We start from the raw sequence: 18347 nt of genomic DNA on the forward strand, positions 1-18347 counted from the left end.
CTCTACTTCAACCATCATGTTATTTTGCTCCCCAAATAGCAAAACTCCTTTATCACTTCAAGTGTCTCATTTCCTAATCTAATTCCCTCAGCATCACCCGACTTAATTCGACTACATTCCATTATCCTCGTTTTGCTTTTGTTGATGTTCATCTTATATCCTCCTTTCAAGACATTGTCCATTCCGTTCAACTGCTCTTCCAAGTCCTTTGCTGTCTCTGATAGAATTACAATGTCGTCGGCAAACCTCAAATTTTTTATTTCTTCTCCATGGATTTTAATACCTACTCCAAATTTTTCTTTTGTTTCCTTTAGTGCTTGCTCAATATACAGATTGAATAACATCGGGGAGAGGCTACAACCCTGTCTCACTCCCTTCCCAACCACTGCTTCCCTTTCATGCCCCTCAACTCTTATAACTGCCATCTGGTTTCTGTACAAATTGTAAATAGCCTTTTGCTCCCTGTATTTTACCCCTGCCACCTTTAGAATTTGAAAGAGAGTATTCCAGTCAATATTGTCAAAAGCTTTCTCTAAGTCTACAAATGCTAGAAATGTAGTTTTGCCTTTTCTTAATCTAGCTTCTAAAATAAGTCGTAGGGTCAGTATTGCCTCACGTGTTCCCATATTTCTACGGAATCCAAATTGATCTTCCATGAGGTGGGCTTCAACAAGTTTTTCCAATTGTCTGTAAAGAATTCGCATTAGTATTTTGCAGCCGTGACTTATTAAACTGATAGTTCGGTAATTTTCACATCTGTCAACGCCTGCTTTCTTTGGGATTGGAATTATTATATTCTTCTTGAAGTCTGAGAGTATTTTGCCTGTCTCATACATTTTGCTCACCAGATGGTAGAGTTTTGTCAGGACTGGCTCTCCCAAGGCTGTCGGTAGTTCTAATCTAATGTTGTCTACTGCCGGGGCCTTGTTTCGACTCAGGTCTTTCAGTGCTCCATCAAACTCTTCACACAGTATCATATCTCCCATTTCATCTTCGTCTACATCCTTTTCCACTTCTATAACATTGCCCTCAAGTACATCGGCCTTGTATAGACCCTCTATATACTCCTTCCACCTTTCTGCTTTCCCTTCTTTGTTTAGAACTGGGTTTCCATCTGAGCTCTTGATATTCATACAAGTGGTTCTCTTTTCTCCAAAGGTCTCTTTAATTTTCCTGTGGGCAGTATCTATCTTACCCCTAGTGAGATAATTCTCTACATCCTTACATTTGTCCTCTAGCCATCCCTGCTTAGCCATTTTGCACTTCTTGTCAATCTCATTTTTGAGACGTCTGTATTCCTTTTTGCCTGCTTAATTCTCTGCATTTTTATATTTTCTCCTTTCATCAATTAAGTTCAATATTTCTTCTGTCACCCAAGGAGTTCTACTAGCCCTCGTCTTTTTACCCACTTGATCCTCTGCTGCCTTCACTACTTAATCCCTCAGAGTTACCCATTCTTCTTCTACTGTACTTCTTTCCCCCATTCCTGTCAATTGTTCCCTTATGCTCTCCCTGAAACTCTGTACAACCTCTGGTTCTTTCAGTTTATCCAGATCCTATCTCCTTAAATTCCCACCTTTTTGCAGTTTCTTCAGTTTCAGTCTACAGTTCATAACCAATAGATTGTGGTCAGAGTCCACATCTGCTCCTGGAAATGTCTTACAATTTAAAACCTGGTTCCTAAATCTCTGTCTTACCATTATATAATCTATCTGGTACCTTCTAGTATCTCTAGGATTCTTCCATGTATACAACCTTCTTTCATGATTCTTGAACTAAGTGTTAGCTATGATTAAGTTATGCTGTGTGCAAAACTCTACAAGGCGGCTTCCTCTTCCATTTCTTAGCCCCAATCCATATTCACCTACTATGTTTCCTTCTCTCCCTTTTCCTACTCTCGAATTCCAGTCACCCATGACTATTAAATTTTCGTCTCCCTTCACTACCTGAATAATTTCTTTTGTCTCATCATACATTTCTTCAATTTCTTCATCATCTGCAGAGCTAGTTGGCATATAAACTTGTACTACTGTAGTAGGCGTGGGCTTCGTGTCTATTTTGGCCACAATAATGCGTTCACTATGCTTTTTGTAGTAGCTTACCCGCACTCATATTTTTTTATTCATTATTAAACCTACTCCTGCATTTCCCCTATTTGATTTTGTGTTTATAACCCTGCATTCACCTGACCAAAAGTCTTGTTCCTCCTGCCACTGAACTTCACTAATTCCCACTATATGTAACTTTAACCTATCCATTTCCCTTTTTTAATTTTCTAATCTACCTGCCCGGTTAAAGGATCTGACATTCCACGCTCCGATCCGTAGAACGCCAGTTTTCTTTTTCCTGATAACGACGTCCTGTTGAGTAGCCCCCCCCCCCCGCCCCCCCCCCCCCCCCCCCCCCCGGATATCCGAATGGGTGACTATTTTACCCAAGAGGACGCCATCATCATTTATCCATACAGTAAAGCTGAATGCCCTCGGGAAAAATTACGGCCGTAGTTTCGCCTTGCTTTCAGCCGTTCGCAGTACCAGCACAGCAAGGCCGTTTTGGTTAATGTTGCAAGGCCAGGTCAGTCAATCATCCAGACTGTTGCGCCTGCAACTACTGAAAAGGCTGCTGCCCCTCTTCGTGAACCATACGTTTATCTGACCTCTCAACAAATATCCCTCCATTGTGGTTGCACCTTCGGCACGGCCATCTGTATCACTGAGGCACGCTAGCCTCTCCACCAACGGCAAGGTCCATGGTTCATGGGGATCTACCAAGGGAAATAAATAGGCCAAATTTTGATCTAGAGGGAATTAGTTAAATGTAGTGACAGGAAGAACACGACTTTTGGTTGTGTTAGCCCAGGGTCATAAATACAAAATCATAAAGGGGTAATGCAGGAGTAGGTCTAGTAATAATAAAAAAAATAAAAAAATAAATAATTAAAAAAAAAGGCAAAACTGCAGGTAAGCTACTATGAACAGCACAGTATAAGCGTAGGATGAAGAGATAGTAGGAAAAGGAAGAGAAGGAAAAGTAGGGGAATATGGATTGTGAGGAGGGAGAATTTTGCACGGAGTATAATTTAATCATCTTCAACACCTGGATTAAGACTCATGTAAGAAGGTTGTATACGTAGAAGAGACATGGGGACACTGGAAGGTTTCAGACTGATTACATAATGGCAAATCAGAGTTTTCAAAACCAGATTTTAAACTGCAAGACATTTTTTGCAAGGGCAGATATGGACTTGGACCACAATTTATTGGTCACTTACTGTAGATTAAAATGCGATAAATTACAAAAAAATAGGAAATTAAGAAGATGGAACCTGATTATATTGAAAGAGCCTGAGATTATTGAGAGTTGCAGAGGGAGCATATTGCAACATTTGACCGAATCAGCAGAAAGAAAGACTGTAGATGAAATGGTGAAGGCAGAAGATGATCAAATAGGCAAAATGATGAGGCATACTAAAAATCTTAGATAACACAGGAGATACTGAATTTAATTGATGAGAGGAGAAAATACGGAAAGCCAGCTAATGAAACAGGCAAAAGGGAATACAGATATGTAAAAAGTTAGATTGGCAGAAAGTTCAAATGTATATGAGTCAAATGCAAGATTATAGAATCATGTGTGACTAGAAGAAAGACAGGTACCTCCTAAATCAAGATTAAAGAGACCTTCGTAGAAAAGAGAAGGAAATGTATGAATATCAAAAGCTCACCTGGTAAGCTATCTGAGCTAAGCCAGTACTAAATAAAGAAGGGGAAGCATAAGTAGTGGATGTTCTGCTTCAAAAAAATCAATCTGTGCTCCAAGACAGTATTGAAGACAATACTGTAGAAAGAGAAGGGGAAGTAGATGAGGATCAAATGTGTGATATGATACAATGAGCAGATACTGAAAGACCTAAGTCAAATCAGGGCTCCTGGAGTAGATGACATTCCATCAGAGTAACTGAGATTCATGCAAGCTATTCTACATGGTGTGTAAGATATATGAGACACCAGGAAGAATGTAAAAATTCCAAAAGCAGTTGTTGACGGGAATGACTATTACTGAACTTCTAGTTAGTAAGTCATGGTTACAAACTACTCACATGAACTGTTCACAGAAGAACGGAAAAACTGGTGGAAGGTTTCTGGAGAAACATAGGAATACCCTGAGACAGTACTAACACTATGACTTACCTTAGAAATAAATTAAAGAAAGATAAATGTACATTTATAGCACATGTAGACTTAGATAAAATAATACCCTCAGACTTCAAGAAGAGAGTAATAATTCCAGTTCCAAAGAAGGCAGATGCTGACATGTTTCTAAGCCACTGAACCATTAGTTTAATAAGTCATGGTTGTGGAAGACTTATAGAAACCAAACACAGGGAATAGCAGTTTGGGTTCTGGAGAAATGCAGGAACTCTTGAAGCAATAATGACCCTACGACTTATCTTAGTGGATAGAATGAAAAATAAAAATGCAGTTGGGTGTGTGTGTGTGTGTGTGTGTGTGTGTGTGTGTGTGTGTGTGTGTGTGTTTGTGTTTGTGTTTGTGTTTGTGTGTTATCTATTTTTGGCGAAGGCCATACTGGCCCAAAGCTTGTGACAGGCTTTTTGTTGTGCCTATCTGCGACTCAGCGTCTCCGCCATATGATGAGTAGCAGCATCGCTTTTCATGATATTGTTACATTCCATTCTGGATTCTCCATTGTTTGAAAAGACAAACCTAGGTTTATAAAATTTGTAGATTTAGAGAATGCTGTTGACAATGTTACTTGGAATATACATTCTTTGAAATTCTGAAGGTAGCAGGGGTAAAATACACGAGCAAAAGTTTATATACAGCTTGTACAAAAACCATAGTACAGTTCTAAGTAAGAGATAAAGGACATGAAAAGCAAACAACAGTTAAGAACAGAGAGAGATGGGACTGTAGCTTATCCCTAATATTATTCAGTTTGTGCACTGAGCGAGCAGTAAAGAAAATGAAGTAATTTGGAAAAGCAATTAAAGTTTAGTAAGAAGAAATAAAAACTTTGAGATTTGGCAGTGACAGCATTATTCTGTCAGAGACAGCAAATGACTTGGAAGAGCACTTGAGTGGAAAGGACAGTGTCTTGAAAAGAAATTTGAAATGAGTGTAAACTAAAGTAAAATCAGGGTAATGGAATGTAGTTGAATTAAATCAGGTGACTGTGGGGATTAGTTTAGGAAATGAGACACTAAAAGTAGTTGATGAGTTTTGCTGTTTGGTTGGAAAAATAACTGATAATGTCCAAAATATAGTGGATATAAAATGCAGACAGGCTACAGCAAACAAATCATTTCTGACAAAGAGGAATTTGTTAACATTGATTATAAATACAAGTGTTAGGAACTCTTTTCTCAAGGTGTTTGTCCTCACTTGGAAATCAAATGTGGATGATAAGCAATTCAGAAAAGAAGAGAATAAAAGCTTTTGAAATGTGATGCTATAGAAAAATGTCGAAAATCAGATGGGTATTCCGTGAAGTTTCCGGATTGCAGCTGGACGACTTTGAATTTTTGCCACGATATTCTGGCTGACAACCATTCAGCTACCTTTCGATGAGTGTTCTGCACAGAGAGAAACGCTCACCTGAAGATGGGTGAATGGTTGGCAGCTGAAATTTCATGGCAAGGAGTTGACATCACTCTGCAGCAATTTCAAAACTTAATTGAATACTCTTTACAGTGGCAAAATTTCAAGAATGGTGTCCAGCCAGTTCCTGGCTACCGGCATATGGTAATAAGTCTGATTTTTTTTTTTTTCCTCCAGCAGGTCAAGATAGGGTCATTTGTTCCCTCTGTTTTCTTACGGGATCTGCACTTTGGGTCTTCTGGTGGTTTCACGCTTCTGGCTTTGATGATGATAGTTCTGATTTCCTATTCCTTTGCAACAAAAATCAGTCCTTCAGTATCCTTTGTTATGGTTCCATTGCTCATTCGTGACCAGGTCTTTCCTTTATCTGTTTTGCCTTCGATCTTCTCAAAAAATTGCCCACACAGTGTTTTATTCCACAAACTGACTGCCTGGCATTGGATAGTAGCTTCCTGATATTGATTCTTGGTTTGCTGCACTTTCAGAAGCTTTGTGTTGTTGGCTTCAACGAGTGCTGATTCTTGGCTCTCTTTCACATATTCTCCCAATGTATGCTCCTCTTTTTCCACTGTCTGCTCCACTTGCAAGAGTCCTCTACCACCTGTACAAGTACAAACTGTCAATCACATTTAGAAGGCGAAGTGCATGGTGAATTGTCATGGGCATTTTTGTTTTTCTCAGATTATCCAACTTAACTTGTGTTCAGTTCATGATACCTGCAGCGTATCTGATTAGAGGTATTGATTGCCTTGATGGTATTGCTGCCATTCAATTTACTTTTCAAAATTTTCCAGGCCCTCTGGGTGTACCCTTTCCTGATCACACCTTTTACAGGCCCATGCATAATGATGTCTAACTGCAAATGGACTAGGTGTCGTTAGGCTTTGTGACACTTTATAGCTTGTCTTTTTAACATTTCAATGCGTTGACTTTCTGAGACTTTGCCGTTCTTTAGTGGCGGTGCAGTATACTTGTCTGAGCCAAATTCCAAAGTGATTTCATTGTAGAATATTTGGAGTGTATCTGTCAAGAGACTTGATTTCAGTTTAAGATTTTCCATACAGTTCTAGGTTGTTTATGTGCAGCAGATGGGTTATTTTCTGAGAATTTATCATTTTGTGATGGCTCAGGTTTGTTTTATTTTAAATAGTTGACAGTAGCATCAGGATGATGATGAAAAGTAGTGGGAACGACTCCCCCTGGGAAACGCCTCTCAAGGTGTCAGCTAGTTGGTAACTTTCTTTTCTGACAAATACTTCTGTCTTCCAGGGCTCAAACACATCTCCTGTGAATTTGCTGATGTTTTTACTGTCCCCGGTGGTTTCCAGGCACTTTGAGTCAACTGTGTGGCAGTGAGTCGAAAGCTTTCTCATACTTAAGTCCAGTTTGTGAGTAGATTTGTTTTCCAGCTTTTGCAATTCTTTTTAATCCTTTTATCATTCAGGAGCTGGTCATTTGTGCCCCTGCTTTCTTACATGTCACCTTCTTATTCTGCTCGTATGACATCATATTCTTCCAGAAAATCCTGAATTCTATCAGCTTATGATGCCTGTCGGCAACTTGAACACAGTGTACAAACCTATTGTTGGCCTGTAATTTCTGGGTGTCTCCCCTTAGCTTGGTCCTTCTGTATAACTGTGTTTTTCCAGTTGTGAGCCATTGACTGATGCTTCCTGTCTACAAAGTTGCATCAAACAGTTTGCCCATTTTATATGCAGAGCAGTCAGGCATTTAATCCAGAAGCTGTGCAGTTGATCTTTGCCAGGAGATGTCCAGTTCTTGACTTCCTTCATTCTTTTTGTGACAGTTTCAGGATTTACCTCCAGCTGTTGCAGTCTGTTCTTAAAAAAATTTAACTTCAAAGTTCCTTATCCACCCAACAGTTTTGTTATAGTCTTTTTCATTTTTCCAGAAATCTTTACATAACTGGACTGCTGCTTCTTGCTCTGGTTTTTGAACTTGACCTGTCATTGGGGCTCTGAGTGCCCTTAGACAGTGAGTTTGTGTGAGAGAGAGTTGCACTTTTGTGAATGTGTGTGTGTTTTCTACTGCAGAAGGAGGACTTTGTACAAAAACTTTTACATTTTAACAGTCTTTTTCATTGTGCTTGTCTGCAACTCAACACTTCCTCTATACTGTGAGCAGCAATCTGCTATTTCAGTATCATTGTTATTCCATTCTGGACTTTTCATTGCCTGTTACTGCTGTATTGTAGAAAAGCTGGTTAATTTCATTGATTTCTGTTATTTCGACTGTTGCAAGGACGTCATTAATGCGGAGCCAGTTGTTTTCTGCAGACTATATTCTAAGTTTGGAGCTACCTCCTTTCTGCATTAGATGCCACTTGGCCCACAGTTTTTCTAATTTTTCTTTGACTCTAAGATGTCTGTAGTGCCAGAGTAGGTTGTTTACTCATGTTTCATCAATTTTCCAAATTTCTTCAAGTTCCACACCAATGAAACCTGATTTCTGATGATAAGTTATCTTGGATAAGCTACTCGTAGTACTGTTATCTTCAAAAAAGTCTGAATATTCAAGCTTCCAGAGCTGATACATTCACTTTTAGTAGCCATGTTTTTGAGGTTCCAGGGATATAGTAGCATTTCATGACTTTGTGGATCTCTGGCATTGTGTGTTTCTGCCACTTCTTAGTTTTTTTGTTTAGTTCCTGTAACCCACTTGTTAATTGATGCCTAGTATCCTTGGCAACAACCATTGCCCTTTTTACCCTTGTCAACAACTGAGCTTCTATAGCTTCCTTTCTAATTTGTTGCTCCATTGTGTTAATTTGGCTGGGTGCACTTAATCCTGGAAATTGGAAATTTGTGGTAAGGCCTATGGAACCAAACTGCTGAGGCCATTGGACACACCCGAGGGAGGACTCGAACTACCGATGGGGGGAGCCGTGCAAAACGAGACAAGACACATCAGACCGCATGACTACCCTGAATGGCACACTTAATCCTGCTTCTTAGCTCTCCAGAATGGTTGAACCTGCTAGTAGTTTGTGGCACAGCTGGCACTGCTCTCAGCTTCACTGGAGCACTCAAGCTCCACCACAACATCAAGGCAGTACCCATTTGGAAGGGGGGGATTATTAGTATTGTTGTTGTTGTTGTTGTTGTTGTTGTTATCATCCTGTAAGAATGCTAGAGGATCAAGCAACACAGTTATCTTTTGACTGGTACTTGATATTTGTATTAATAGTGTGTATTCAGGTTTGTAATATGTCTGTATTCCTCCAAGAACTAATGGAATATTCCATGAACTTGATATTTAAATAATTATTAATAAAATGAATCACATATGAAAACTGTAGGTACGGCAGCCATCAGGGCTCCACCCATCATCTGCACCTGCTTCTCCATTGCCAATTGGACCACAGCAGACGCAGCACCACCAACAACACCAACAGCAAGGTTATGGCCGGAATCCGTTGGTACGCCGCACCCACTCGGCGAGTTCTGACGATGGGATACCTCTCAGAGTAGCAGCTTGCTTTGCACCCCCGAGAGCATGGCTTGCTGCTTCTCCCACTGGAGCTCGTGAAAATCCTGGGAAGGCCAACAAACGAGCCGTAGATTCCCTGTTTGTCATGGCCTGTCATGGCAGCCTTGTTGAGTACAGTTTAGAACCAAGACATGCATCAGGTGTGTATTGTACATTAATGTTGACTGTTAAATTTGTGTGCTTCTACATTTCACAGAGTGATAACATTATTATTAAAATTAATGTATTACATGTCGCGTTAGCTGCTGAATTTAATAAGCAGTTATAAGTTGTGTACTGTCGATACCATGTCCCAAAATATGTGCAAATGTTCAATTTACACATAAACAAGGAAGTCTTTATTAAGGGAATTAATATTTGCAGTGAACAGTGTCATGGTGGAGCTGCCTCATATTTATTTGCTACTTGTTTCACGGATTATTTGTTTTTGTGACCTATGTTTCAAGTTATTAGACTGCTGTCTGACAAAGACATTGTTGAGCATAACGGTACAAACACAAACAGTGAAGAATTCACAATCAGGCAGTAAATTATTGTTAATACTAAATATACAAAATAATCCATTTGTATTTAGTACTTCCTGACCTCCAATATTTCAAACAATTATAGTTCCTACCATTGTGCCAATATTACTGTATTTCTACATCTACTACATAACTGTGTCGCATTTCCAGACAATGCTGTGCATAGCTAGCATCTGTTTTCTGCAGTTTTCAGCTTCTGTGGTGTTCTTACAGTCTCATGCAAACTGTTCTACACCTACTTGTTTTTCCCATGTAGTATGAGCCACAATTTTACAGCAGATCCTATAAGTCCATTTAAGTTCATTGAGGACTGCTTGTCTTTGCATTTAAACAGATTTTTGCTTACTGTGCCTATAGTGTATTAGATCACTTACTGTTTCTTTTTCTTCAGAATATTACCAGTTTTGGTAGACAATCTACGAACAAATGGTAATACATTGTAATATTGTGCCCTGCCCCCGACGTTGTAACATACTATTTTCCTTTCCTATCGAAATATCAAGAGTTAAAGATATAATTTAACCACTGAGTCAAGTCAATGAACTGCACTGCAAGTCAGTGTATATATATGCCTAGGGTAATGAGAGCGGTGTAGCATTATCATCTGTATTTTGTTCTTATAAGAATGCGCGCTTGTCTTTTTTTTCTGTTCTTTAGTCGCGAGCCTTTCTGACAGCATCTTACTCTGTCAGACTCTTATTTCCTTCCACTTTGTTAAAATGAACTGAAATTGTATTCTTGTTAGGAATTTGTTTAATTGTGCCATCATTATCGCCAATTGCGATTACTGATGTGACTTTACTATGAATACTTTTTTCTCTTGCTCCAGAGTCAGGCTAAGATTATTGGAATTTTTACATATTTGACTGGAATACAGTAAAAATTCTTTGTTATGTCAAAAACTTTGAGATTAATGCATGAGATGTCAGATGTCTGTATACAAAGCTCCTTTCGTTAAATAATAATTGTTTAATTTACCATTTCTACTTTCATTATATAGTAATGATCATCAATCCCCAATTTATAAATGTTATAGATTTTGCTTCACTACATTTTTTCTTATGTTGCCAATGTGATACTCATGAAATTAATCTCAGTTTTGGACATAACGAAGAATTTTTGCTGTATTCCGGCAAAATACGTAAAAATTACAATAATCTTAGCCCAACCCTGGAGCGAAAGGAAAAAAGTATTCATGGTAAAGTCATATCAGTAATCGCAGTTGGCGATAATAATGACACAATTAAACAAATTCCTCCTAACAGGAATACTATTTCAGTTCAGAACATGGGGTTCTGGGTGACTTTTCTGAACTCTACCCCTTTTCCTAAATATCTCCAGTCATTTTCCTTCACCCTCCTTCCTTTCTGTTCAACTCTTCTGGCCCTGAAAGCTTGCATAAGCAAAACCTTTTTTTTTATAAGTGTGTTCTCTTGCCACCGCTTTGGTGAGTAGATTATTTATCTATTCAATTACAGTGCTCAGATTAAGTTTTTTTTTGCAGTTTCCCTGACTTTTGTTGCAGCATATCTTGATTCATTCCACATCTGTGAAGGTTCTACTTCTTGAGAGGATCTAAGAAACACGATGAATGAATGAACATGAACATGATTATGATGGGTCAAGCCCACACGGGGCACTAAGGGTGATGCCATTGGTGCTGTCTTGTGAGAAAAGCCAATGCCACAAGAAACTGGACTGCCTCACACTCAGCTGTAGAGTGAAAAGTTCATTATGGAAACATGAAAACATCCCCGCCCCCTCGCCCCCCCCCCCCCCCCTCCTTCTCAGGCTGTAGCTATACAATATCCTTTCGTCCTGGGAGTGCTGGTCCTGAAAGTTTTGCAGGAGAACTTCTGTGAAGTTTGTATGGTACAAGGTGAGTTTCTGCTGGAAACAAAACTGTTAGGATAGATTGTAAGTCGTGTTTAGGTAGCTCAGTCAGCAGAGCACTTGCCCACAGAAGGTGAAGACCTCAGGTTTGAGTCCCAGTCTGGCACACAGTTTAAATATGCCAGGAAGTTTCATGCCTCCATATGTTTCACATCTGGATCAATTTTCAGAACTATATCATCCCTCCCTAAGCAATTGGTGAATTTGGCAAGAATGTTCCATGCTTGTGGTATGTTGGAGGAAGGAGAGCCAATAGAATTGTCTGTCATCAAGCAGATCCAAACTGCTGTGAGATCATACTGTATGCTGAATGTGCATGTTCTTGGTGTCAGTCGGTGGTACCTTAGTTTTTGCACCGTTGACAAAGTTGTGGGTGGTAGGCCAGTCTGGTGGCAGCTGAGCAGGTGGGGACTGTGAGGGTGATGATCACATTGGTCATAATGTTGCCCATGTCTGAGGCTACAGTTGTCACTGCCTAATGTCGGCTGCTGCGCTCCTGATGATTGGCATGGCAGTTGTTACTGTGGAGGTTGTCAGTTGGTGTTTTTCATTGTGTGAAGCAGAACTTAGCATGTTGTTCTGTTATGTCTGTGACTGGAAAATCATCAAGTACATGAATCAGTGTTAACAAAAACAAATTCCCCGAGCTAACTGATGCATCTCCATAAATGATGATTGGTCAGCTTATTTGAAATAGTGTGTAGTAGAGGCATCTCACTGGGGAGTCTGCATTACTGCCCCGCCATCTGCAGGAAAGGAATCCTCATTATTTCCTCCCTTCCTCCCCCCCCCCCCCCCCCACCCCTTTATTTAACTATTATTTTCACCTTTTGCTTGGTATTAATTATTATGACTACTGTTTAACTTCTCCAGCATTCCTTCTTATCTTTCTTGAGTTAAGAGGTAATATCCATTGTTTTATGTTGTCTTACTCATAGCAATATAACTCTGCAATTGACATTATTTTTCCATTTCTTACACTTATGTGCCATCATACAGCCTTTTGTTTTGTACTGTAATCATACACACATCAGAATGGAACATATACTCTTTTGTTACACATCCCTATTTCATGATAACAGCCAATATTGGATACATAGTTGGTAGATATCATATCTTCCAGAATTTTGCTTACTGTCCTCTCTTTTAATGTTCCACATTTGTGTTTCTAAATCAGATAGCTTCTTGTTGCATGTAATAAAAAGTGTAAAAGGATATCACACCTAAAACATGTAATATACATTCAGAGTTGCTTATTTGATGTGCCTTTTTCATTCTGCAGCAGTTCCCAAAGAGAAGGTTTGTGATGACACACCAATAGAACTGAGCGTCCACGCAAAAGCTCAGTGGGTGCTCCTACGCTCAACTTTATCTGCTGAGCTGTCTCCTCCACTACTATCTGACAATCCACTACTGGCACTTCCTGAACGCCCAGCTCCTCACCATAGTAGTGACGATGAGACAGATGCTGATGAACGCTGGTTGTCACAGGTTGAAATTGTAACTCATGCTGGACCCCATCGTCGTCTCTGGATGGGTCCACAGTTCACCTTCAAGACATATAATGGTACACCAGGGTTAGTATGCTTCCTTTTTAAATACATATGTAAAATTCATAACTGTGCATTGTGTATATATTCAAATGCATATGTTTATAATAGAGGGAAACATTCCACGTGGGAAAAATATATCTAAAAACACAGATGATGTGACTTACCGAACGAAAGTGCTGGCAGGTCGATAGACACACAAACAAACACAAACATACACATGAAATTCAAGCTGTCGCAACAAACTGTTGCCTCATCAGGAAAGAGGGAAGGAGAGGGAAAGACAAAAGGATGTGGGTTTTGAGGGAGAGGGTAAGGAGTCATTCCAATCCCGGGAGTGGAAAGACTTACCTTAGGGGGAAAAAAGGATAGGTATACACTCGCGCACACACACACATATCCATCCGCACATACACAGACACAAGCAGACATTTGTAAAGGCAAAGAGTTTGCGCAGAGATGTCAGTCGAGGCGGAAGTACAGAGGCAAAGATGTTGTTGAAAGACAGGTGAGGTATGAGCGGCGGAAAATTGAAATTAGCAGAGATTGAGGCCTGGCGGATAACGAGAAGCGAGGATATACTGAAGGGCAAGTTCCCATCTCCGGAGTTCTGACAGGTTGGTGTTAGTGGGAAGTATCCAGATAACCCGGACGGTGTAACACTGTGCCAAGATGCGCTGGCCGTGCACCAAGGCATGTTTAGCCACAGGGTGATCCTCATTACCAACAAACACTGTCTGCCTGTGTCCATTCATGTGAATGGACAGTTTGTTGCTGGTCATTCCCACATAGGAAGCTTCACAGTGTAGGCAGGTCAGTTGGTAAATCACGTGGGTGCTTTCACACGTGGCTCTGTCTTTGATTGTGTACACCTTCCAGGTTACAGGACTGGAGTAGGTGGTGGTGGGAGGGTGCATGGGACAGGTAATCCCATTCCTGATGTCCAGGCGGAGCTTCAAGGAATCCTCAGAACCTTAGGCCCCCTACAAAACCTTTCACCTGACTCCATCAACCTCCTGACCCCACCAACACCCCGCACCCCTACCTTCTACCTTCTTCCTAAAATTCACAAACCCAATCATCCCGGCCGTCCCATTGTAGCTGGCTACCAAGCCCCCACAGAACGTATCTCTGCCTACGTAGATCAACGCCTTCAACCCATTACATGCAGTCTCCCATCCTTCATCAAAGACACCAACCACTTTCTCGAACGCCTGGAATCCCTACCCAGTCTGTTACCCCCGGAAACCATCCTTGTAACCATTGATGCCACTTCCTTATACGTAAATATTCCGCACGTCCAGGGCCTCGCTGCGATGGAGCACTTCCTTTCACGCCGATCACCTGCCACCCTACCAAAAACCTCTTTTCTCATTACCTTAGCCACCTTCATCCTGACCCACAACTTCTTCACTTTCGAAGGCCAGACATACCAACAATTAAAGGGAACAGCCATGGGCACCAGGATGGCCCCCTCGTACGCGTACGCCAACCTATTCATGGGTCGCTTAGGGGAAGCCTTCTTGGTTACCCAGGCCTGCCAACCCAAAGTTTGGTACAGATTTATTGATGAAATCTTCATGATCTGGACTCACAGTGAAGAAGAACTCCAGCATTTCCTCTCCAACCTCAACTCCTTTGGTTTCATCAGATTCACCTGGTCCTACTCCAAATCCCATGCCACTTTCCTTGACGTTGACCTCCACCTGTCCAATGGCCAGCTTCACACGTCCGTCCACATCAAACCCACCAACAAGCAACAGTACCTCCATTATGACAGCTGCCACCCATTCCACATCAAACGGTCCCTTCCCTACAGCCTATGTCTTCGTGGCAAACGAATCTGCTCCAGTCTGGAATCCCTGAACCATTACACCAACAACCTGAAAACAGCTTTCACATCCCGCAACTACCCTCCCGACCTGGTACAGAAGCAAATAACCAGAGCCATTTCCTTATCTCCTCAAACCCAGAACCTCCCACAGAAGAACCCCAAAAGTGCCCCACTTGTGACAGGATACTTTCTGGGACTGGATCAGACTCTGAATGTGGCTCTCCAGCAGGGATACGACTTCCTCAAATCCTGCCCTGAAACGAGATCCATCCTTCATGAAATCCTCCCCACTCCACCAAGAGTGTCTTTCCACCGTCCACCTAACCTTCGTAACCTCTTAGTTCATCCCTATGAAATCCCCAAACCACCTTCCCTACCCTCTGGCTCCTACCCTTGTAACCACCCCCGGTGTAAAACTTGTCCCATGCACCCTCCCACCACCACCTACTCCAGTCCTGTAACCCGGAAGGTGTACACGATCAAAGGCAGAGCCACGTGTGAAAGCACCCACGTGATTTACCAACTAACCTGCCTACACTGTGAAGCTTTCTATGTGGGAATGACCAGCAACAAACTGTCCATTCGCATGAATGGACACAGGCGGACAGTGTTTGTTGGTAATGAGGATCACCCTGTGGCTAAACATGCCTTGGTGCACGGCCAGCACATCTTGGCACAGTGTTACACCGTCCGGGTTATGTGGATACTTCCCACTAACACCAACCTATCAGAACTCCGGAGATGGGAACTTGCCCTTCAGTATATCCTCTCTTCTCGTTATCCGCCAGGCCTCAATCTCCGCTAATTTCAATTTGCCGCCGCTCATACCTCACCTGTCTTTCAACAACATCTTTGCCTCTGTACTTCCGCCTCGACTGACATCTCTGCGCAAACTCTTTGCCTTTACAAATGTCTGCTTGTGTCTGTGTACGTGCGGATGGATATGTGTGTGTGTGCGAGTGTATACCTGTCCTTTTTTCCCCCTAAGGTAAGTCTTTCTGCTCCCAGGATTGGAATGACTCCTTACCCTCTCCCTTAAAACCCACATCCTTTTGTCTTTCCCTCTCCTTCCCTCTTTCCTGATGAGGCAACAGTTTTTTGCGAAAGCTTGAATTTCATGTGTATGTTTGTGTTTGTTTGTGTGTCTATTGACCTGCCAGCACTTTCGTTCGGTAGGTCACATCATCTGTATTTTTAGATACAAATGCATATGTTCATATTTATAAATATTACACCACTAAAATTAGTTAACAAATAAATAAAAAAAATCATCAAATGAAATAAACATAAAAAATGTGACCTGTAAGGTGTGTGTGTGTGTGTGTGTGTGTGTGTGTGTGTGTGTGTGTGTGTGTGTGTGTGTGTGTGTCTTGCGGAGTGGGGGAGGGGGGGGGGGAGGGGGGGGGAGGGAGAGAGAGAGAGAGAGAGAGAGAGGAGGGAGGGAGAGAGAGAGAGAGAGAGAGAGAGAGAGAGAGAGAGAGAGAGAGAGAGACCAACCGTGCACATGCGAATAAATAAATATGAGAAATACTGGACATTACAACCCAGATATTGACAAAGTGGTTGTAGCGGATGGAAAAGGGATGTCTGCATACAACCAGAAGGCTGAGAGTGTTCCCTGAAATACACTGTGGTTAATCAATCAAATACAGTTATGACAGAGTGTGATGTCTTTCTTTACATACAAGGCATTATAAATATACAGTCATGAAGATGGCCTCTACGTGATGCTTTATATTCAGTCATAATGTGTACAGTAGACCAAGTTTCAAGAATTCATGAAGTCTATTCAGCTGCATGGTTTAGTATCCAGTGTTGTTATGCTGGCATTGGGCCAAACATTTTATCATAATTATCAGAATATTCTTTAAGTTGTAAGAAATGCTAATCTTACAGTATTTCCAGGTATCTTTTGTGATACTGCAAAGAGTGAATAAATTAGTATATGAAGTATGTCCAAAGTATATTATCAATTACAACTGTTGTGGGTACAAGGTCGCTGAGATTGGACTGTTGATCAATGGAAGTGCATCACCTGGTCAGATGAATCAGGTTACTTGTTACACCAGGTTGATGGACATTTCCAGATAATCTGACATCCATGCCAACAGCAGCATGAAGTGTGCATTGCAATACAGATACAGGCAAGTGGGGGCAGGAATTCACTTCGGAGAACATTCACCTAGGCTTTGACACTAATGTTATTGTGGACCAACAGCATTAATTTGTGCTTGATGTCTTCCTCAGAGGTGATGGTTTCTTTCAGCAGGATAATTTTCTATGTCAAAAAAACTAATTTTCTATATCAAAAAAACCAGAATCATGCTTTAGTGATTTGAGGAGTATGATGGTGAGCTAAAGTTACTGTCTTGGCCACAAAATTTGACCAATCTAAATCTAACAGATCAGATTTTAGATGCTGTCGGGCAGTGCTCCGCACCCACAAACCACCATCTAGTAATTTACAGAAGTTGCATGACCAGTCCATAGACAACAGGTGCCATGTACACCCTGAAACCTACCAAGGACATGTCAAATCCATGCCACACTGAATTGCTGATGTACAGTAAAACCCCCTTTTTACACTTTTCAACAGGCTGACCCAAAAAAGTGTAAAATGGAGAAAAGTGTAAAATACAGGTAAGCTTAGGAAACACAACAAGCAAAATGAGTAAACTACTCTTTCTGTCACTTCTTCATGTTGTTCAACATATGTTAAAAACAGTAGTTAGGATTAGTGCATTTCACACGGAAGTAACAATGATTCGTGAAAGCCCATTGTAGAGACAGTCTACTTCAAAAGCAGTGTTTATTTGTATAAATTACCATGAAGTTAAATTAAAGCTGTCATAATACAACACAATGACCAGAAGGAAGGTGGCTACTATAATCACTATCATTATGGCAGTGACTCAGCATACTTTCCCACCCTTCCGAAATCTGCAAACTTATAATACAGGTGGCCATCACCCAGCATACTGACAGTGAAAATCTTGCTTACTGCACTAACGCTACATTACATGATAAATAACTTGGCATATTGTCTGCGTTTTCTCCTTTGTTCCAAGGCTGATTTTGTGTGGGAATATGGTGCACTTTTTGCATCAATCTGTATGGAAACCAATGTTAAAGGTTGTGATAATGTCACAGAAAACGTAAAATGTCAGAAATGTTATCACACAGAATGATTAATGATGGGAAAACATTGTATTGAGAGAATAGAACTTCTGCTGGGACCAACAAAGCTGAATGTAAAAAGTGGGAAAAGTAAAATGTGGGAACGTAAAAATGGGGTTTTTCTCTATTGTGTTCGAAAAGTGAACCAGCATGCTGTTAAGCAGTTGATCATAATATTTTGGCCCACCAGTATATTTCCGTGATGTAAAACAGCTTCATCAGACACACTAGTTGTTGTTGA

The 18347-nt window shown here is 40.9% G+C and overlaps 1 protein-coding gene across 2 annotated transcripts in view; it reads left to right on the plus strand.

The window, feature by feature from the left end:
- LOC126473360 (breast carcinoma-amplified sequence 3 homolog) overlaps nucleotides 1-18347 on the plus strand; it is a 116687-nt gene that overhangs the window by 63735 nt on the left and 34605 nt on the right. For both annotated transcript variants that reach the window (XM_050100368.1, XM_050100367.1), the window contains exons 8-9: nucleotides 8938-9268; nucleotides 12828-13122. In XM_050100368.1, coding sequence (XP_049956325.1) covers nucleotides 8938-9268; nucleotides 12828-13122 — 626 coding nt within the window. The remainder of the gene's footprint in view (nucleotides 1-8937; nucleotides 9269-12827; nucleotides 13123-18347) is intronic.

This window comes from Schistocerca serialis, chromosome 4, assembly GCF_023864345.2.
Source record: "Schistocerca serialis cubense isolate TAMUIC-IGC-003099 chromosome 4, iqSchSeri2.2, whole genome shotgun sequence".
Lineage (NCBI taxonomy): Eukaryota > Metazoa > Arthropoda > Insecta > Orthoptera > Acrididae > Schistocerca > Schistocerca serialis.